The sequence below is a fragment of the Crotalus tigris genome, unplaced genomic scaffold, assembly GCF_016545835.1.
Source record: "Crotalus tigris isolate CLP2741 ecotype Arizona unplaced genomic scaffold, ASM1654583v1 scf7180000020351.1464749751:1500972, whole genome shotgun sequence".
Taxonomy (NCBI): Eukaryota; Metazoa; Chordata; class Lepidosauria; order Squamata; family Viperidae; genus Crotalus; species Crotalus tigris.
Genome location: NW_024097980.1, coordinates 1,359,611 through 1,382,274, shown reverse-complemented (window position 1 = coordinate 1,382,274; position 22,664 = coordinate 1,359,611). Strand labels below are relative to the sequence as shown.

At 43.3% G+C, this 22,664-nt stretch overlaps 1 protein-coding gene across 8 annotated transcripts in view; it reads left to right on the top strand.

The window, feature by feature from the left end:
* AKAP11 (A-kinase anchoring protein 11) overlaps positions 1–22,664 on the top strand; it is a 50,207-nt gene that overhangs the window by 16,483 nt on the left and 11,060 nt on the right. For 4 of the 8 annotated variants that reach the window (XM_039366695.1, XM_039366697.1, XM_039366696.1 and 1 more), the window contains exons 3-11: positions 327–424; positions 2,121–2,234; positions 4,169–4,213; positions 5,157–5,291; positions 7,429–7,696; positions 12,324–16,884; positions 17,721–17,864; positions 19,327–19,395; positions 20,152–20,198. In XM_039366695.1, coding sequence (XP_039222629.1) covers positions 365–424; positions 2,121–2,234; positions 4,169–4,213; positions 5,157–5,291; positions 7,429–7,696; positions 12,324–16,884; positions 17,721–17,864; positions 19,327–19,395; positions 20,152–20,198 — 5,443 coding nt within the window. In that variant the 5' untranslated portion in view covers positions 327–364. Of the gene's footprint in view, positions 1–326; positions 425–2,120; positions 2,235–4,168; positions 4,214–5,156; positions 5,292–7,428; positions 7,697–12,323; positions 16,885–17,602; positions 17,865–19,326; positions 19,396–20,151; positions 20,199–22,664 lie in introns of those variants that run through there. The other 4 variants (XM_039366698.1, XM_039366703.1, XM_039366700.1 and 1 more) reach the window with 4 other exon arrangements.

Here is a 22,664-nt window from a genome sequence, read left to right as displayed (position 1 = left end):
TCCTCCTCCTCCTCCTCCTCCTCCTCCTCCTCCTCCTCCTCTTCTGCTCCTCCTCCCTCTCCTGCTCCTCCTTCTGCTCCTCCTCCTCCTCCCTCTCCCGCTCCTGCTCCTCCTCCTCCTATTTCTTCTTCTCCTTTTCCTGCTTCTCCCTCTCCTCCTCCTCCTTCTCCCTCTCCTGCTTCTCTTCTTTTTCCTTCTCCTTTTTCTGCTTCTCCTCTTTTTCCTGCTTCTCCCTCTCCTCCTCCTCCTCTTTTTATCAACTTGATATTGCACAGTGTAGCCAGCGGTAGATTAATTAAAAAGCGTAATCCGTTTTTGCATTTTAGAGATTATTGAATTCGTCGGTGAAAATAAAAATTAAAACATGGACGGTCCTGTCAGGGTCCAAAGCTGTCAGAAGAATCCTAGAGGAGGAGTGAAAAAGGTAAAAAACCCAGTTCTTGATCATATTGATTTGGCCAAGCTTCTCTCTTTGATGGTTTACGAGAAAGTTTTTTTTTTTTTTTTTACTTGGTTAAGGAAAGCATGTTTCAGGCCATTTAGCAAGGAGGCTGCTGTGACAAGTTCAGCAAGTCCCACAATCTGTAGGTCAGCCTTGAAAAAGAGTTTTTAAAGATGGAGTCAACGAGTTGACCAAGTCCAGTCTGAACCAATGAGATATATAATAATAATAACAACAACAAAAACAACAGCAACAACAATAACAACAATAATAATAAAGTTGGAAGGGACCTTGGAGGTCATCAAGTCCAACCCCCTGCTCAGGCAGGTAATCCTATACCATTTCAGACAAATGGCTGTCCAGTCTCTTCTTAAAAACTTGCAGTGTTGGAGCATTTACTGCTTCTGGAGGCAGGATGTTCCACTGGTTGACTGTTCTCACTGTCAGGAAGTTTCTCCTTAGTTCTAGGTTGCTTCTCTCCTTGGTTAGTTTCCATCTGTTGCTTCTTGTCCTGCCTTCAGGGGCTTTGGAGAAGAGCTTGACTCCCTCTTCTTTGGTGCAGCCCCTGAGATACTGGAACACTGCTATCCTGTCCCCCCTCGTCCTTCTCTTCGTTAAACTAGACATACCCAATTCTAGCAATTGTTCCTTATTTGTTTTAGCCTCCAGTCCCCTAATCATCTTTGTTGCTCTTCTCTGCACTCTTTTCAAAGTCTCAACATCTTTTTTACATCGTGGTGACCAAAACTGGATGCAGGATTCCAAATGTGGCCTTGCCAAGGCCTTGTAAAGTGGTATTAATACTTCACGTGATCTTGATTTCACGTGATTTCCTCCGGAGAGTTTTAGAAAAACAATTTGGCCCTAAGACAACCTCAACATCACTTGAATTTCTCTTTTTCTGAATAGGAATAATTTATCTCCTTTTCCTAGAGGAAAACAAGTCCTTGTCTCAAATCCCCTTTGATACCCTCATCCAGCATTTGCTGGAACGAGCAATTATAATAAATTTTAACTCAATAAACCCTTCAGACCAAATCTGTGGGACACCCCTCTTGAGATTCTTCTCCTCAGCAAGTCTCCTAGCATTTGGGGAGCCTTCAAAAAAGATGACCCCCCCCCCCTCCCCAAATTCTTACACTTAGTTTGAACAATAGGAAAATCAAAAACTTAAGACATCAGGATAAAATAAAAGTTTCTACGGAATCCTGAATAAAAAAAAAGGGGGGGGGACCCAAAACCCTGCAGGGAATAGCTACAGATAAAGTGTAGCTTGGGACCGCAACTGACCCCAAAATTTTGGTTGTTAAGAAAGACCATTGTTAAGCGAGGTTTGTCTCATTATACGGCCTTTCTTGCCCCATTGCCGCTGTTAAGTGAGTAACACGGTTGTTAAATAAAGCTTGGCTTCCCCATCAAGTTTGCTTGTCAGAGGATTACAAAAGGGGAAATCGCATTTTACCACAGCAGAGTCCCAAATTTCTGTTTTGCCTCATTTCACGGCCTTTTTTTTTTTTTTGCCACCTTTGCGTCTGTGGATCCTGCAGCTGTGCAGCGAGTGACGTGTTTGTGAAGTGGAATGGGCTTCCCCCATCGGCCTTGCTTGTCAGAAAGGTTGCAAAAAGCCATCGCATTTACCAATCTCCTTATTTATTTCTCTCTCTCTCTCTCTCAAAAGCAGAACTTGGGCGAACCTTCCCTCTCTCCAATGACGCCGTTTTTGCAAAGTCAAAAACCGCTGTGCGCCGTCTCCGCAGAAGACTCGCCCAAAGAAGATGAAAATGTCAACGAGGTCAGGCCGTTGTGCAGCCTTGTGTGTGTGTGTGTGTGTGTGTGTGTGTGTGTTTCAATTGATAACAATATTAATTACGCCCTTCACTCTGTCCTTCAGCCAGGAGGAGAGAGAGAGAGAGACACCCCTCCCTCCGTCACGTTCGCCATCTTCTATCTTCTATTACTTTTATTTATTTTTAGGACCTGTTATTAGATGATGGAATAAAATGCCAAAATGCAAAAGCAAACGGGGCACGGTGGGGAGGGAAAGGGGAAAGGAAAGTGAGGAGGAGAGGGGGAAAGGGAAGGAAAGGAAGATAGAAAAAAGGAAAGGAAAGGGGGATAGAAGAAAGGAAAGAAAGATAGAAAAAAGGAAAGGGAGATAGAAAAAAGGAAAGAAAGATAGAAAAAAGGAAAGGGAGATAGAAAAAAGGAAAGGAAAGAAGAAGAAAGAGATAGAAAAAAGGAAAGGAAAGGGAGATAGAAGAAAGGAAAGGAAAGGAAGATAGAAAAAAGGAAAGGAAAGGGAGATAGAAGAAAGGAAAGGGAGATAGAAAAAAGGAAAGAAAGATAGAAAAAAGGAAAGAGAGATAGAAAAAAGGAAAGGAAAGAAGAAGAAAGAGATAGAAAAAAGGAAAGGAAAGGAAAGGGAGATAGAAGAAAGGAAAGGAAAGGAAGATAGAAAAAAGGAAAGGAAAGGGAGATAGAAGAAAGGAAAGGAAGATAGAAAAAAGGAAAGGGAGATAGAAGAAAGGAAAAAAGATAGAAAAAAGGAAAGGAAAGGAAGATAGAAAAAAGGAAAGGAAAGGGAGATAGAAGAAAGGAAAAAAGATAGAAAAAAGGAAAGGAAATAGAAAAAAGGAAAGGATAGAAGAAAAAAGGAAAGGGAAAGGAAGATAGAAAAAAGGAAAGGAAAGGGAGATAGAAGAAAGGAAAGGGAGATAGAAGAAAGGAAAGGGAGATAGAAGAAAGGAAAGGAAAGGGATAGATAGAAGAAAGGAAAGGGAAAGGATAGAAAAAAAAGGAAAGGAAAGGGAGATAGAAGAAAGGAAAGGGAGATAGAAGAAAGGAAAGGAAAGAGATAGAAGAAAGGAAAGGGAGATAGAAGAAAGGAAAGGGAGATAGAAGAAAGGAAAGGAAAGGGAGATAGAAGAAAGGAAAGGGAGATAGAAGAAAGGAAAGGGAGATAGAAGAAAAAGGAAGATAGAAAAAAGGAAAGGAAAGGGAGATAGAAGAAAGGAAAGGGAGATAGAAGAAAGGAAAGGGAGATAGAAGAAAGGAAAAAAGATAGAAAAAAGGAAAGGAAAGGAAAAAAGGAAAGGAAAGGGAGATAGAAGAAAGGAAAGGAAAGGGATAGAAGAAAGGAAAGGGAGATAGAAGAAAGGAAAAAAGATAGAAAAAAGGAAAGGAAAGGAAGATAGAAAAAAGGAAAGGAAAGGGAGATAGAAGAAAGGAAAAAAGATAGAAAAAAGGAAAGGAAGATAGAAAAAAGGAAAGGAAAGGGAGATAGAAGAAAGGAAAGGAAGATAGAAAAAAGGAAAGGAAGATAGAAAAAAGGAAAGGAAAGGGAGATAGAAGAAAGGAAAGGAAGATAGAAAAAAGGAAAGGGAGATAGAAGAAAGGAAAGGGAGATAGAAGAAAGGAAAGGAAGATAGAAAAAAGGAAAGGAAAGGAAGATAGAAAAAAGGAAAGGAAAGGGAGATAGAAGAAAGGAAAGGAAGATTTAAAAAAAGGAAAGGCGTTGATTTACGACTCCCTCTGTTGCAGTAGAATAAATTGATAACATCAAACCTTACTTTTATGTCCTAGTATAAATTAGTCATTTCTATAACAATGAATCAATCTAAGCAGTAAAGCCCCAAATCAAAGTTAAAATACACTTAAAACCTGTATATACAGTATTTCTTTCCACAATGTACGTGACCTCTCTTTATTTGTGTATTTCTATTCCAGGTCACATTTCTCTGTTTTGCTAATGACTCAGCTGTGGCAGCCAAGGTGAGTTCTTTCAGAAAGAAGACTGCATCAATTCAATATTTCTGGGTGGGTTGTTTTTGGGGACCGGGGCCCTGACCATCGCTTTTTCTTATTAAGAGAAATTAAAAGAGACTCATGAAGGTACTTGAATAGCAAAAGAGGCCAGGTGTCGCAATACAAGTAGTCCTCGACTTAACCACCGCAACGGAGCCCAGAATTTCTGTCGCTAAGTGAGACAGGTTTTAAATGAGCTTTTTGCCCCATTTTTCTGTCCTTTCTTGCTACAGCCGTTTAGCGAATCCCTGCAGTTGTTACGTTCGTAACACGGTTGTTAAGTGGATCTGGATTTCCCACTGACATTTCCGTTGCTAAGCGAGGCATTTGCCAAGGGAGTTTGGCCCCGTTTTACGGCTTTTCCTGCCACAGTTGTTAAATGAATCCCTGCAGTTGTTAAGTCAGTAACGCGGTTTCTTAAGCGAATCCGGCTTCAACCATTGGCTCTGCCTGTCAGAAGGTCTGCAAAAGGGGATCACGTGACGCCGGGACGCTGAAACTGTCATAAGTACATGCCAGTTGCCGAGCCTCTGAATTCTGATAATAATAGTAGTAAAGTTGGAAGGGACCTTGGAGGTCATCTAGTCCAACCCCCTGCTCAGGCAGGAAACCCTACACCATTTCGGACAAATGGCTGTCCAGTCTCTTCTTAAAAACTTCCAGTGTTGGAGCATTTACTGCTTCTGGTCACGTGACCACTTTACTGATCACGTGACCACGGGGAGTGCTGCAACCGTTGTGTGAAAAACGGTCATCCGTCCTCTGTTTCAGTGCCGTGGTAACTTTGAACGGTCACTAAATCAACTGTTGTAAGTTTTCTTGTGTTTGGTTGAAAAACTCGCCGGCGGAATCTGCTGATAATTTCCCTCCTCAAGTTGCATTGTTCTCAGTTGTGCTCTGCTGGGTTTAGGAATTGGCAACCGTCTCTGTAGGCCTTCCAGATGTTCTGAAATCAGCCCAGTGGTGCAGTTTGCACGACCAGGAAGCTCTTCTGCTAAAGGATGTGTGCAAACCGGCGGAGACGAGTCACGACTTCCGACAAAAGGTAAGAGAATCGCATATGAGGTTGTTTGTCTGCTTTTCAAAGATCTGTTAAGGTGACTCAGTGCTCTGGATGAAAAGAATCTGAACCAATAATAATAATATAATAGTAAGTAGTAGGAGTAGTAGTAGTAGTAGTAGTTGGGAGGGACCTTGGAGGTAGAATATGGAATGGAATGGAATGGAATGGAATGGAATGGAATAGAATAGAATAGAATAGAATAGAATAGAATAGAATAGAATAGAATAGAATAGAATATATGGAATATAATAGAATAGGGAATAGAATAGGGAATAGAATAGGGAATAGAATAGAATAGAATAGAATAGAATAGAATAGAATAGAATAGAATAGAATAGAATAGCAATATGAACGGAATAGAATAGAGTAGAGTAGAGTAGGATAGGATAAGATAGGATAGAATGGAATGAAGAATAAAGTAGAATAGAGTAGCATAGAATGGAATGGAATGGAATGAAGAGTAGAGTAGAACAGAACAGAATAGGAGCTGGAAGGGACCTTGGAGGTCATCTAGTCCAACCCCCTGCTCAGGCAGGAAACCCTATCCCATTTCAGACAAATGGCTGTCCAGTCTCTTCTTAAAAACCTCCAGTGTTGGAGCATTCACCGCTTCTGGAGGCAGGTTGTTCCACTGGTTAATTGTTCTCAATGTCAGGAAATTTCTCCTTAGTTCCAGGTTGCTTCTCTCTTTGATCAGTTTAATCAGATTAATTTAATTTAATCAGATTAATCAGCCCATTTATGATATACAGATAGTCCTTGACTTACAAATGAGTCCATAATTTCTGTCACTAAAAAAATAAAAATGTTTGATTTTATTTATCCCTTGTGGAATTGCTGTACCTCCCAAAGATGGTGATGGTGAAACATTTACTGGCAAACTAACACATACACACCCTCTAAATTCTACTGCTACCTGTATTTAAAAGACATTTATTTTGAAGCGTAACAATACCAAACAAAAGACAAGACAAACGGCAGGACAAGAAGCAACGGATGGAAACTCATCAAGGAGAGAAGCAACCTGGAACTAAGGAGAAACTTGCTGACAGTGAGAACAATTAACCAGTGGAACAACCTGCCTCCAGAAGCGGTGAATGCTCCCAACACTGGACATTTTTAAGAAGAGACTGGACAGCCAGTTGTCTGAATGATATAGGGTTTCCTGCCTGAGCAAGGGGTTAGACTAGATGATCTCCAAAGTCCCTTTCAACTCTATTATTATTATTATTGATCATTGCACAGTCAGCCAGATGTTCAGACTAGATCTGGCATTTTGTCTACCTATCGAGTCCTTACCCAGGACCTGGGATAGGCAGATGTGGATGTTTGATGGTATTACAGATCTCGTCGCAGGATGGAAGCAGGTCCTAGTAAGGCCGCCTTTTGCAATTGACTAATGGCAAATTTGTCAGTGCCGATGATGGTGTTCAAGTGGTGCTTCAGTTGTTTTGGGATTGCACCCAAGGCGCCTATGACTATTGGTATTACCCTTGCTTGCTTTTGCCACAGTCTTTCTATTTCTATTTGTAGGTCTTTGTATTTTGTTATCTTCTCCAGTTCTTTCTCGTCTATTCTGCTGTCTCCAGGAACTGCCACGTCCACTATCCAGACTTTTTTGTCTTTCTTATCGACAATTGTTAAGTCTGGGGTGTTATGTGGCAGGTGCTTGTCTGTTTGAATTCTGAATCATCATCATCATCATCATCAAATCTTCCACTCAGTTTTTCCTTATTTTGGAGGGTTAAAAAATATCCTTCATGACTGCAGTTCTGCACCAATTACAGCAAACGTCAGAAGTAGCAGGTTTAGCATGATTGTGTGATCCAAATTCAGATGCTCGGCAATTGGTTCATACTTAGGACCGTTGCCGTTGCCCAAAGTCACGTGATCCCCTTTTCCTGACCGGCAAAATCAACGGGGGAAGCCATTATTCACCCAACAACCAGGTTACCAACTTACCAACTGCAGGGATTCCCCTAACCGCTGTGGGGAGAAAGGTCATAAAATGGGGCAAAATTCACTTCACCGATGTCTCGCTTAAATGCGGGGCTCCATTGTGTTCGTAAGTCGAGGACTATCCGATAAACAACCTGTGGGTTTTTTTTCCCCTTTCCAGCGGAATTGCGCGTCGCGAGTGCTGTGCGTGATGAGGTTGTCTCCTTCGATTCCGCGGCTGAGAGCGGAGACAGTCGTTGCTCTGCTGAGCAAGTACTCAGCTGCGATCAGATGCACGGAGGAAAGGCACGCCTTGCCGAAACCGGCGCCGGACTCCACCCACGCCGAGAACGATGACACCAATCAATCCGTGTCCTCCATTGAAGACGATTTTGTGACGGCTTTAGAGCACTTGGATGAGGAGGACCCGGCAAAGGCCGTCCATACTGGTGAGTCACCCCTGGAGTATTGTGCCTTCTTCAGCGTTTTCAGGTTTATGCAATGTACGTTTAAGGATGGCATGGTCTAATTAAAGTTTACTTTGCAGAAATATTTCTGTACATTATATATTGTATAAGAGCCATGGGTGATGCAGTGGTTAGGAGGCAGTATTGCAGGGAAAACTCTGCTCATTGTCAGGAGTTCCATCCTGACCAGCTCAAGGTTGACTTAGCCTTCTGAGAGATCCGTCTGTCTGTCTAGCTATCTAGCTATCTAGCTACCTAGCTATCTAGCTAGCTACCTAGCTACCTAGCTATCTAGCTGTCTATCATCCATCCATCCATCCATCCATCCATCCATCCATCCATCCATCCATCTAGCTAACTAGCTAGCTACCTAGCTGTCTATCATCTATCTGTCTGTCTGTCTGTCTGTCTATCTATCTAGCTAGCTAGCTAGCTAGCTATCATCTATATCTACCTATCTATCATCTATCTTATCTATCATCAATATCTATCTATCTGCCGTGGTGGTGTAGTGGTTAGAATGCAGCATTGCAGGCAAACTCTGCTCAGTGTCAGCAGTTCAATCCTGGCCAGCTCAAGGTTGTCTCAGCCTTCTGAGAGATCGATCTATTTATCTGTCTGTCTGTCTGTCTATATCTCTATCTATCTGTCTGTCTGTCGTCTCTCTCTCTCTCTCTCTCTCTGTCTACATCTATCTATCTATCTATCCATCCATCCATCCATCCATCCATCCATCTGCTGTGGTGGTGCAGTGGTTAGAATGCAGCATTGCAGGCAAACTCTGCTCAGTGTCAGCAGTTCAATCCTGGCCAGCTCAAGGTTGTCTCAGCCTTCCATCCTTTCAAGGTTGGTAAAATGAAGACCCAGACGGTTGGGGGGCAAGAGGCTGACTCTGTAAATGGCATGAGAGGGCTGTAAAACACTATGAAGCAATATATAAGTCTACTGCTATTTTATTTCCCCTAAAATGCTTCTAGACCCAAATCTAGAAGCAAACTGAGAAAATAAAGCGCATAGGTGGATCTGGTGACTAGATATTTTTTTTTTCATGACAAGCATCTGTGCCAGATTTTGTCGCCATCTCATTTCCTGACTTTCATGCAGTGATCTGTGCAATCTATTTTGGTGTGGTGTCCTTGGCGCTCTCTGAACTTGGTTGTTTTCTTGTAGACATTGCATTACTCAACTAGGTAACATCATCGGTGGTAGGTGATAATGTTAGCATAAACAGGCTTAGTTTTTTAGAAATGTCTGCAAGAAAATAACCAAGCTCAGAGAACACCAAGGACCCCACAGTTCAGCCCTGAGCTACTAATATATTTTTGTGTTTCGGAGTTGCTGTGTCCGTCCCTGTGCTAATAGAAAGAATTGGTTGTAGTAGACTAGAATTGCGGTATACAAGTGTCTGCCAGAAGTTACTAAGCATGATAATGTTTTACAATAAAAATAATCGCGCCTTACTTGAAACGTTCTACTTGCCTCCAAACGGTGTAATTAGATATAAGTCATTTTGTACTTATACAGCACCAAAAAAAAAAAAAAGACAGAACTATGTAGAATGTGGCACATAACTGATCCTTCGGGCTTTTAAAGCAAAACAATTAGCAATAATGCTCCTAGCATAATTGTCATTTTTGCCCTATTTCAACATTAAAAAGCCATATATTGTGAATTAATACCCACACAAAGCTCACAGTTATAGCATGTAGACAAGCATAACAGCCCATGTGCGCTCACCAGATATTATTCTCTTTGTAATTACATCAAATACATTGTTGTTTCCATGTTATTTTTGTTCTGACAAACAGAGAAATAAATAAAACCTGCTCCTTTTTTTGGTAGCGTAGCTCTGATATTGTCTTTCTAAATATCTCAGAGAGTGAGAGTTATTCAAAATTAGGTGTTCTAGAGAGACATATCTTGGGGCAAATTAATGTCACTATGTCAACCTTGCAGACATTACAGGATTTAAGCAATCAGCGTTTATTAATTCAGGAAGAAGAATTGACCACTTTTCAAAACCTACACTAAAGGTATTGAAAATACTTTTTGAAACAATACACTAAAGGTATTGAAAACATACTTTAAAAAAAAATAAAAATAAAAATTGCAGAGCGTGCCAATAGCTTAGCAGCATAAATGCTGTTGCCTTTACGGCTGGCTGCACCGTTTTTTATTCAATATAATGAGAAATATTTTCAAGTGATCTGGAAGAATTTAACAGAAGAACAGTAGAGTTGGAAGGGACCTTGGAGATAATAATAATAATAATAATAATAATAATAATAATAATAATAATAATAATAACAACAACAACAACAACAACAACAACAACAACAACAACAACAACACCCCAGACTTAACAATTGTCGATAAGAAAGACAAAAAAGTCTGGATAGTGGATGTGGCAGTGCCTGGAGACAGCAGAATAGACGAGAAAGAACTGGAGAAGATAACAAAATACAAAGACCTACAAATAGAAATAGAAAGACTGTGGCAAAAGCAAGCAAGGGTAGTACCAATAGTCATAGGCTCCTTGGGTGCAATCCCAAAACAACTGGAGCACCACTTGAACACCATTGGCATTGACAAATTCGCTATTAGTCAATTGCAAAAGGCGGTCTTACTAGGAACTGCTTCCATCCTGCGACGATATCTGTAATACCATCAAACATCCACATCTGCCTATCCCAGGTCCTGGGTAAGGACTCGATAGGTAGACAAAATGCCAAATCCAGTCTGAACATCTGGCTGACTGTGCGATGATCCATAATAATAATAATAATAATAATAATAATAATAATAATAATAATAATAATAATAATAATAATAATAATAGAAGAGCTGGAAGGGACCTTGGAGGTCTTCTAGCCCAACCCCCTGCTTAAGCACCATTTCAGACAACTGGCTGTCCAGTCTCTTTTTAAAAAAACTCAAGTAATGCAGCATCCACAACTTCTGGAGGCAAGCTGTTCCACTGGTGGATGGTTCTCACTGTCAGGAAATTTCTCCTTAATTTCAGGTTGGTTTTCTGCTTAGCGCTTAGCAATAAGCCCTTAGACCAGTGGTTCTCAACCTGTGGGTCGGGACCCCATTTGGGGTCGAACGACCATTTCACGGGGGTCGCCAAACAAGGCTGTCCGCCATTTTTCCCCCTTTTCTTTGGCCACGCCCCTGGCACCCAGTGATGCATAAGTGGTTGGGGGTCACCACAACATGGGGAACTGTATTATGGGGTCGCGGCATTAGAAAGGTTGAGAACCACTGCCTTAGACTTATATCCCTCTTCACAGTGCTTTACAGCCCTCTCTAAGCAGTTTACAGAGTCAACCTATTGTCCTCCAACAATCTGGGTCCTCGTTTTACCGACCTCGTAAGGATGGAAGGGTGAGTCAACCTTGAGCTGGTCAGGATCAAACTCCTGGCAGTGAGCAGAATCAGCCTGCAATACTGCATTCTAACAGGAAGGAAGGAAGGAAGGAAGGAAGGAAGGAAGGAAGGAAGGAAGGAAGGAAGGAAGGAAGGAAGGAAGGAAGGAAGGAAGGGCAATAAGCCCTTAGACTTATATCCCTCTTCACAGTGCTTTACAGCCCCCTCTAAGCAGTTTACAGAGTCACCCTTTTGCCCCCAACAATCTGGGTCTTTGTTTTACCGACCTTGGAAGGATGGAAGATGAGTCAATCTTGAGCCGGTCAGGATCAAACTCCTGGCAGTGGGCAGAGTCAGCCTGCAATGCGGCATTCTAACCACTGTGCCATCAAGGAAGGAATGAAGGGAGGGAAGGAGAGAGGGAGGGAGGGAGGGAGGAAGGAAGGAAGGAAAGAAGGAAGGGGCAATAGCAATAGCACTTAGACTTATGTATTGCTTCACAGTGCTTTATGGCCCCTCTCTAAGCGGTGTCAATGCTGCAAATACTGTATATTCTTGCCTTGACAATATGCAAAACTGTTTGGCATTTATTGGGTTAATACTTAGCTTAGACTGGGCGGGGGGAAAAAGCCTGGGAAAGAAAGAGGAAGTAAACTTTTGACCTTCTCACTAATTGGATAATGTGACCTGTGACTGCATGAGAAGGGAGGGGTTGAGCAAGGAAAGCTTGATGCCAGCGACCGGAAGTTCAGATTCTGGCATCAACTAGTCCAATGGTGACCGGCATAAATTGTAGCTCTGCAAATAAAGACTTTGGGAAACATGCCTGAAAGTTCTTTGAAGTGCTTCTTTAGTCGGAACCTGTGACAAGCGGTTTACAGAGTCAGCACATTGCCCCCAACAATCTGGGTCCTCATTTTACTGACCTTGGAAGGATGGAAGGCTGCGTTAACCTTGAACCGGTCAGGATCGAACTGCCAGAAGCCACCGGCCACCCGAATTAGCCTGCAATACTGCATTCTAACCACTGTGCCACCATGGCGCATGGAGTTTCCTACGATAAATCCATTTTTTTTTGCCATTGTTTCCTATTTTTGCCAGTTGTCTGATTTTGATTCATGTGCCATTAAACGGGTGTCAGGTCTTAATAGCCACCTAGGTAGACCTTCTCTAAGATAGCTTACAAAAATGCCTTCTCTTTATTTTCTTTCTTCTCTCCCCCCCCCTTTTTTTTGAATAGAGCCTGAGAAGAGTCCAGAGTCTTCTCCAAAGACGAGCTTTGCCCATCATCTCAAATCTAATGATCAAAAGTCCTTCATCAGTTCTCTGTATCGGAGGCCATCGGTCAAGTCATCCATCTCCTTGGTGAACATCTTAGAACTTGAAGAACTGTCATCTTCCGTAAGAAATCCGGTCTCTGCTTCTCTTTCTGATCCTTGGATACAGAGAAGTTTTTTCAGGTCCCACGGTTCTTCGGATCGCAGTGTTAATTTTTTGCACAAAACCTTGTTCTCCTCCTCCCCTGCCGACTCGTCTGAGTCAGACTGCTCTAGTCCCAGCCCTGTCATATTCTTGGATGAAGAAGGGTATCAAAAAAGTTTGAAGGCAAAGCTTCAACTTCCTAAAATCCCAGTAGGGAAAGATGGGGTAGAGGATTCCGACTCTGAAGTCAGCGAGTTTTTTGATAGTTTTGACCAGTTTGATGAACGTGAACAAACTTTGGAAGACGGTCCTAAAGGTTCTCGAGATCCCACCGCCACAAGTCATATCTCACAGAAAAGCATTGTTTCGTGTAAGAAGCCCTGCTCCACAACGTCAATGAATCCACAGAAGTTCAAGTGTGATCGTCCAGTTCTCCCAGCCAATGTAAGGAAGCCAACTCCACGCAAACTGGAATACAACAATCTGCTGGATGTTCCAGATTCTCCCCGCCTGATCAAAAATCCAGCCGATGATCACACGGCCTTGTTTAGCCCAATCAGATCTTCTGCTTTCAGTCCATTAGGCACTTGCTTTCCCACAGAGTGCCTTTGTCGACTCAATCGGGATTCCTTTAGCCAAAACCACAACATTGTCTATCACACCTACTCGGATTTTGCAAATAATATTTCCTTTGAAATTCTGGGTTCTGTGTGTAATGCTAGACCACCTTCCTTGTGTAGATGCACACAGGAGATGATCAGCCAGGGTAGGATTGTCCCGGAAGAAGAGAAAGACCGGACGGCCAAAACCCAAAGAGAAATATCTAGAAAAGGACTGCATAAGAAAGATAAATCCAAACACAAGTCTGGAGTGATTAAAGACCACATCCAGAAATTTGCTTCGGAGCTGGTGGAAACAAGTTTTGGAAGTGCGTTTAAAGATCTTCAGAAGGGCGTTTCTTCATGTACCAACGCATTGTGTCAGTTGGCTGCTAAGTTGACTTCTTCGGTCTTCCAGATGGCCTTCTACGAGATTGGGAGGCAGCAGGCTCTTTTGCTGAAAAAGAAAGCCCTAAATGGTTTAGCAGGGTTTTTGGTGAGCCAAGCCGTCACAGGAGCTTTGAAAGAACTATACTCCGTAAAGCAACAAATGTTTACGAACACCGTTACCAAATTTGCAGCAAACCTTGCCGAGGAACTGATATTTGAGGGGATAATGGAAGTTTGTCAGTTTTCACATCCAGCGACGCCCACGGCATCTCATCAAGGCTCCTTCCAGTATGACAATACCGTCGTATGGTCCTATGCCGAGGACTTGTCTGAATCCGTCATCCAGGATGCTTTTATTGAGCTATCACAGGTTGATGTGAGCTTTACACCGCAAGCTGCAATCAGCGTTTCCGTGGACAACGTACAATATGTCAGCACGGAAAGGGTGGTGGAGTTAACCCAGACATCCAGTGGATCTTCTGAACTTTGTGAGAAAGGACCAGTGGCCTTAAACCCTGCTTGGGAATTCAGGAAGGAACACACTATTAGTAGAGCCTTGTTCTACACATCTGGCATTGCAAGTTCAATTCCGGTGCCCTTAGCCGGAAGCATCCTTTCTCAGCACCAGATTTTATGGAAGGAAGCCAAAGTCAAGAATCAATCGGCATCCGGGAGCACGCTCTCCTTCTACAAAGGGCCCACGGAAATGTGTTGTGCCCCCAGAAAGAATCAAAGTGAAGTATCCTCACTTAGAAATGTCTACCTGACCACTGGTTTCACACCGGAGAAGGAATGCAAGCCACCCAACCAGTCTGAGGCCAACAAATTTGCTGAAATATCAAGCATCAATAACTTTTCGGGAACGATGGTCGATATGATCGTGTCGGAAGCCTACGAAGCTGTCACTTCTTCCAGGCTTTCTAAATCGGCAGAGCAGTACACCGGCGTGCTGCAAATGAAGAATGCTCCCTATTTGCAGTGCATTGGGAAAGACTCCTGCAAGAATATGTTTGCTAACTATTTGACCAAACGGATCATAAAACAGTCTGTCGATGAGACAAAATCGACGTGTTCGGCTACTGGCGAAAAATTAGCCTACTGCGTTGGTCTGGGAACCAATGCAAGAAGCCGTAAGAAGGAATCGCAGAGCGTAGGGAAACAAGGAGACAATACAAAGAATATCCCGGTTATCGTGGGTCAGCAGCAGATGCCTTTAAACAACATATCGAAGTTTCATATCTCCACCGCTTCTCCGAATCGGTGTTTGCTGTTGGGGTGTAAAGACGGTGTTCAGGAAAAAAAGAAACAGGCGTCTTGCAAACCATCCCCAAGTACACTCTCTCCTGTCGTGTCATTTGTCAAATCTAATGAGCAGGTGCCAGATGTGGAGGACGGTTCAGCGATACCGATCAGTACTTTACTTGAAAAACAGAGCGTGTCTAAAGCCACAGGAGGTTCTGCGTTTGGTTGCGGAATGTCTTTTTCAGAAATAAATAACTGTTCCGTGGTGCCTAAGTGTGAAGATGCACTTCGGCTGGAAGATAAATTGAGTGTCGGAGAGAGAAATCTTCTCGCAGTGACAGAAACACCGCCATCTACGCCTTTAGTACCTTCTCAGGCAAGCTCGGAGTGGAGTTTAAGGACGTTAACAAAAAAGCTGAAAGGGGAATTAGCGAAGGAGTTCGCACCTGCTACACCGCCTTCGACTCCTTACGTACCAGAAACAGATGGAATATACTCTCCGGAATGTGAAAACTTAGAAAAGGAAGAGTTTATGCTGAAATTAATGCGGTCTCTTTCTGAAGAAGTGGAAAACAAGGAAGTTGAAGAACAATCTGTCACATTGATAGAGCAAATTCAACCATTGGGACCGACAATAGATTATGCTGATCATCTGGCAACTTGTATCATCTCTATGGCAACCGAACAGGCCTCTTCACGTTTGCAAGATAAAGCTACTCTGAAGAATGGATACTTTCAAGTGAGCACTGAAGACAAAAGATGGGGGTATTCCACGCTTATTAACCTTCCAGAAAAACACACACACTCTTTGTGGATTTATGCTGGTGAAATGGCTGGAAGAGTCATCCGAGAAGCCAAGAAAAGGGTCAGCTCAAGGCAGTGTAAACTTCTGAGGCTCAGTCAGGTTAATTACGAGGGCGATTGCTTTCATCTGAAAAGAAGTTATCATGAATGTTGGTCGAAGGACAAAAGACAAAAGTCACGTGGTAGAGAACTGGACGGTTCTGTTCTTCCTGTACCCCTGAATTCGGAAGCTTTGGGTCTTAACTCCAAGTATCCGAGCTGCGAAAGTGTGACGGATGAATATACTGATCACATCATTCGGATTTTGAAACAGGAAGGGGGACACGGTGATCTCATCATGGACAATTTTGCAAGCAGGCTCGCTTACAAATCGGTGAGGTCTGGAATACAGCAAGCTGCCAGGAAATTCCGAGTGAAGTACAGTAGAAAAGTAGCTCCCGAAAAGAACTCCAGGCTAAATGGTAAGCTTGAACTGTTTGAGGCAGCAAACCAGGATGTAGATCTAAAGAATCAGAAGAACGGTATGATGCTTCATCTTGCAAAGCAGCCTTGTAGGAGCAAGTGTCCCTTACATGGAGCTGAAAGTTCAAAGTTGCTGGATTTTTCGGAATCTCTCGCTTGTCGCATCACGTCGGATGCCAGAAGGACATTCACGTCCATGACGAGTTTACCCAAATCTTTGACGGATTCTTGTTTGTACCAACCATCCCGAGATGATAAAGTCACAGATTTCAAAGCAACGTGGACTGAAAGACTGCCGTCTTCACATTGCAAGCAGAAATTGTATCACAGCACTGAGAGTTTGAGGGACTCTACCTACCAAGAGAATGTTTTGCAAGCCCTAGATCAATACGCAAAGAAGATAGTAGACGACACTTTAGAAGTGAGTTTAGAATCAGCTACTGGGCAAGCTCCCGAAGGCTGGACAAATGGAGAGAGATTAACCTGGGACAAAAAAATGACTCCATTTTCTATAGCTGCCTGCAAACACTGCACTTTGAAAGAACGTCACTCCTGCACGGGAGGTTTGTCTCTGCAGCTAGCTGGACATGAATTTCCTTCTAATGTTCGATACGCTTCAGACGGGAGTGTAAACATCACCTTGCCTAAATCTCACGTGCTTCATTTGGACATTCCCCAAATTCACGTCAATATGGACGAGAAGGTCATATTTGCTGAAAACCTGGCCCCTGTCAATTTGGACCGAGCACGGAGGCAGCTGAGCAACACCAGTTTGACAGGAGATAGCGGAATCAGTCAGGATGGAATCAGCTTTGCCGAAAGTCTAACCACGGAAATTATGACTTCTTGCATGACAAATATTGCTCCAGCCATCAATATAAGGTAATGTTGATTTTTTTTTTTTGCATGGAATATATGCTGTAGGAGGCAGAGTTCGGGAGAGGGCGGAGTTGAATGAGTCCTCAGCCTAGAATTGTTACGTTCTATAAACAGTCTAACTCAACTCCTCTTGAATTCTGTTGGCCCTTATCTAGCACCAATTTAATATTGAACTTGGGATGGGGAGTTAAACGAGTCACCAGCCTAGAGTCGTTATGTTCCCACAAACCATGTAAGTCCAACTCCTCTTGAATTCTGTTGACCCTTATCTAGCACCAATTTAGCATTGAACTTGAGTTGACTAGATTAGGAGAAGAGAAGGAGAGCGGGGGGGGGGAATTAAACGAGTCACCAACCTAGAGGCATTATGTTCCCACAAATGGCCTAAGTCCAACCCTTCTCGAATTCCGTTGATCCTTAATTGGTGCCAGTTTAGTATTGAATTTCAGTTGACTAGATCAGGGGTCTTCAAACCTGGCCCTTTTATGACTAGTAGACTCCCAGAATTCCTCAGCCAGGCATGCTGGCTGAGGAATTCTGGGAGTTGAAGTCCACAAGTCATAAAAGGGCCAAGTTGGAAGACCCCTGGACTAGATTAATGTCAGGAATCAGGACCATATGTTAGGTTGCAGTTCAGAAGATTTATTGTTTAAGTCTATACACACAAATCTATAAGGGGTGGAACTGATGTCACAAAGCTTGTTTCATCTTTCTGAAACAGCTGTTGAAATTTGAGGACACCTCTGGAGTAGGTTCCATGGGTGGTCAACAATGAAGGAAAGTCAGGTATCTGGAATGCAAGGACAAATAGTGATGCTACCCCTTTTAACGTGCGTTAGCGCCATGGAAACAGAGGGAGTGAATTCTGCTGAATCCATGGTCAGCCAACATACTGGAGATGACAGCACCGGCAGCTGGTCCAACCTGAGTTTTGATGAGGAACATCCAGATGAGAGCAGCAGCTTTCTCCACCTCAGCGATAGGTAACTAAAATTTGTTTCTAACGGCGACTGATGATGTCCCATCGATCGATGTCAACTCTTAGGGACCACCCAGGCGGAATGTCTCCAGAATGAATGTTTAATGTACAGTTTGGGATGACATGGCTGGACTACCGGTCTCAGACTGTGAAAGTCCGTGGTTGACTTTAATAGAATTTAGCTTGAGAAATTGGTGCTTTCTAAATGACAAATGATTGAACTGTGAGATAAGGCATTTGTTGCCAAAAATACGTGGTGGCGCGGTGGTTAGCAGTCTACGACTCTGCCCACAGTCTGGAGTTTGATCCTGATGGAGCTCAAGGTTGATTCAGCCTTCCAAGAGGGGTAAAATGAGGACCCAGATTGTTGGGGGCGATAGGCTGACTCTGTAAGTAGAGAAAGCTGTGAAGCACTGTGAAATGGTATATAAGTCTAAGGGCTAATGCTATTGCTATAAAAAATATTGCCACTGCCAGGAGTTCGATCCTGACTTGTTCAAGGTTGACTCAGCCTTCCAGCCTTCCAAGGTCAGTAAAATGAGGACCCAGATTGTTGGGGGCCAAAAGCTGACTCTGTAAACCACTTAAAGAGGGCTGTAAAGCACTGGGAAGCGGTATATAAGTGCTAATGCTATTGCTATAAAAAACATTCCCACTGCCAGGAGTTCGATCGTGACCAGCTCCAGGTTGCCTCAGCCTTCCCAAGTCAGTAAAATGAGGACCCAGATTGTTGGGGGCTACAGGCTGACTCTGTAAACTGCTTAGAGAGGGCTGTAAAGCACTGGGAAGTGGTATATAAATCTAAATGCTATTGCTATTGCTAACTCTGCCCACTGCCAGGCAGTTCGATCCTGACCCGCTCAAGGTTGACTCAGCCATCCATCCTTCCGAGGTGGGTAAAATGAGGACCCAGATTGTTAGGGGGCAAGAGGCTGACTCTGTAAACCGCTTAGAGAGGGTTGAAAAGCACTGTGAAGCGGTCTATAAGTCTCAGCGCTATTGCTATTTTATTTCCCCTAAATTGTTTCTAGACCCAAAGAGAGATCTAGAAGCAATCTTAGAAAAATAAAGAGCATAAGTAGGTCTGGTGACTCAGTTGCTAGACTTTTTTTTTTTTTCATGACAAGCATCCATGCCAGATTTTGCCACCATCTTATTTCCTGACTTTCACGCATGATCTACCATCTCCACCTTCTCTGATGCCTTGCCCTCTAAGTTGAAGGTCCTCCACTGGATCTTTGAGACAGACCCCCACTCACCACCACCGGTATGGGAGTGGGAGTGGGAGTGGGCTGGCTTTTTCTTCTCCTGATGGTCCTCCTTGCTTGTTGTTCTTGGACGCTCCTCAAAAGCGGTGGAGCCCCTCCGTAATCCATCTGAAGCAACCCAGTGGTCTACGGGAAGTTCTGGTGGAACTAACTATCTATTTTGTTGTAGTTCAGCCCTCTTCTCTTCTCTCCTGGCAGTAATGGTAACAGCAGTAGCTGGAGCAGTCTTGGTTTAGAAGGAGATTTGTCCTTGCCAACATCAGACAGGTTGGTCAAACCAAGACCCAACAACAGGACGGTCCCCTTCCGTTTTAATGCATGATCGTGATTACTTTTCAAGACTCAACAATCTGGTGCATTTCAGTGGCCACCCACCATCGGCCTGCTTTTCACTTACAGCCGTGCTGTTCCTTAACCAACTCCATACAGACCGGGGGGGGGGTCCATTTTGATTGTGTTACGGTGTGAATGCCTTTGCAGAAAGAATGACAACCATCCAATCTATTTTGTGCATCTCCCGCTTGCTTTTCCCCCCTTCTCCTGTCTGTTATTTCTTCCTAAGGATAAGGGCTTGCTTCCTACAATATTTCTGGTTTTTGGGTTTTTTTTTAACCGAACCCCCAACTCAAATCGTTCTCCTCACTCTCTGCTACCCCGTAGAAATCTTTTGTAGACCTTTGAAGCAATGCTTTCTTCTTGAAATCATTTGATAGAAAGAAAGAAAGAAAGAAAGAAAGAAAGAGAGAAAGAGAGAGAGAAAGAGAGAGAGAGAGAAAGAAAGAAAGAAAGAAAGAAAGAAAGAAAGAAAGAAAGAAAGAAAGAAAGAAAGAAAGAAAGGTTAATTATTTTACCTGGGCAATTTGCAAGGAAATGGTGTGAGAAGCAAGGCTTTCTTTTCCACCGTGATTCCTTACAACCTTTTGTCAGTTCATACTATTCTTTCTTGAATGTTCATCCCTGCCTGCCCATCACCGAAGGCGTTAATAGGATCAGCTGTTCTCATGGTGCTCCTTTCTTTTTTAGTGATGGAACAGAAGAGAAGGAGGAAGAGCTTAAAGATTCCACAGAAGGTAAGGTTGAAGAGGAGTAAATGTGGATTATATTGGCCCAGATACTGCATCCAGTTTGGTCACCGTGCTGCAAAACAGATGCTGAGACTCTGGAAAGAGTGCAGAGAAGAGCAACAGAGATGATCAGAGGGCTGGAGGCTAAGACATATGACGGACGATTGCTGGAACTGGGCATGTCTAGTCTAGAGAAAAGAAGGTCCAGGGGTGACATGATAGCAGTCTTCTAATCCTTGAGGGGCTGCCACAAAGAAGAGGGGGTCAATCTATGTTAATACCACTTTACAAGGCCTTGGTAAGGCCACACTTGGAATCCTGCATCCAGTTATGGTCACAACGATGTAAAAAAGATGTTGAGACTCTAGAAAGAGTACAGAGAAGAGCAACAAAGATGATCAGGGGAAATGAGGCTAAAACATATAAGGAACGGTTGCTGGAATTGGGAATGTCTAGTTTAACGAAGAGAAGGACGAGGGGGCACATGATAGCAGTGTTCCAATATCTCAGGGGTTGCCCCAAAGAAGAGGGAGTCAAACTATTCTCCAAAGCGCCTGAAGGCAGGAAGAGAAGCAACGGATGGAAACTAATCAAGGAGAGAAGCAATCTAGAACTAAGGAGAAACTTCCTGACAGTGAGAACAATTAACCAGTGGAACAACCTGCCTCCAGAAGCGGTGAATGCTCCAACACTGGAAGTTTTTAAGAAGTGACTGGACAGTCATTTGTCCGAAATGGTATAAGTTTCCTGCCTGAGCAGGGGATTGGACTAGAAGACCTCCAAGGTCCCTTCCAAGTTGTTGTTGTTGATGACGATGATGATGTCTAGTTCAGGGGTCTCCAAACGTGGCCACTTTAAGACTTGTGGACTTCAACTCCCAGAATTCCTCAGTCAGCCCTGCTTGCTGAGGGAATTCTGGGAGCTGAAGTCCGCAAGTCTTAACAGTGGCCACGTTTGAAGAGTCCTGATTTAGTTTAAGGAAAAGAAGGACTGGTGTGACCTGATAGCACGGTTCCAATATCTGAGGGGCTGCCACAAAGAAGGATTGGGGGTCGATCTATTCTCCAAAGCACCAGAAGGCAGGACAAGAAGTACCAGATGGAGGATCCTTAAAGAGAGAAGCAACCTAGAACCATGGAGTAATTCCCTGACAGTGAGAACAATTAATCAGGCGAACAGCTTGCCTCCAGAAGTTGTGGGTGCTCCATCCACAAGGAGAAACTGGACAGCCATTTGTCAAGAATGAAATCAGGTCTGTTTGAGCAGAGGGTTGGGCTACAAGACCTCCAAGGGCCCTTCCAACTCTTGTTATTCTGTGTTCTGACACACGTTAAGTCTACTCAGGAGCGCTTCTACACAGATGGATTTTTTCGACTGTACGTCTGTTTCGTGTTTTCCTCACTGAGCAGGAATTTGTGTGATTGAGAAAATGGCAGAAGGGTAAACTGCAAGAAGGTGACAAAGGGGAATCCACACTGAAAGAGCCACTTAAATTTTAAGGAGGGGGTTAGTCCAGCTGCGATGGACCACGAACGGGGGTTTTGCTCAGAGGCAAAGTTACTCTGATTCACATTTCCCAAATGAATATAAAAGGAGCAGCTCCACCTTATGGACATTATTAAGCATTCTTTTTTAACAGAGCAATTGCTCCCTGCTAAAATTAAAAACCAACAAAGCCAGAAGTTAAACTTTTCCTCCAACTGATGGAACATAAGACAGCCCCCTTAATTTTCTGCGCAATAAGGAGTTTAACAGTAGATAATGGGTTACTTTGAAAACCCAACGGCTTTCAGAATAACGAAGTTGGAAAGGACCTTGGAGGTCTTCTAGTTCAACCCCCTGCTGAAGCCATTTCAGACTAATGGCTGTCCAATTTCTTCTCGAAAACCTCCGATGATGGAGCATCCACAACTTCTGGAGGCAAGTTGATCCACTGTTGGGAAATTTCTCCTTAGTTCTAAGTTGCTTCTCTCCTTGGTTAGTTTCCATCCGTTGCTTCTTGTCCTGCCTTCAGGCACTTTGGAGAATAGCTTGACTCCCTCATCTTTGGGGCAGCCCCTGAGATACTGGAATATTGGCTATCATGTCCCCCCTCGTCCTTCTCTTCATTAAACTAGACATCCCCAATCCCAGCAACCGTTCCTTATATGTTTTAGCCTCCAGACCTCTAATCATCTTTTTGCTCTTCTCTGCACTCCTTCTAGAGCCTCAACACCTTTCTTACATTGTGGCGACCAAAGGAATCTTTACCCCCCCCCCATTCATTTTTCCAGCAAAAACATAATCCGAAAGTTTAATCTGCGTGTTTTTGATTAAAAAAAAAACACAACCACCTGCCTTGTCTCTTATGAACTGTCACAGAAAAATGGTTTAAGCATTAGACGTGGTTGACATGCGCGGAAGGCAAAAATAGGATTGCCTCTCTTCATCTTGGCTTACTCAGTTCTTTATCACGATCTACAGTTTCCTTAG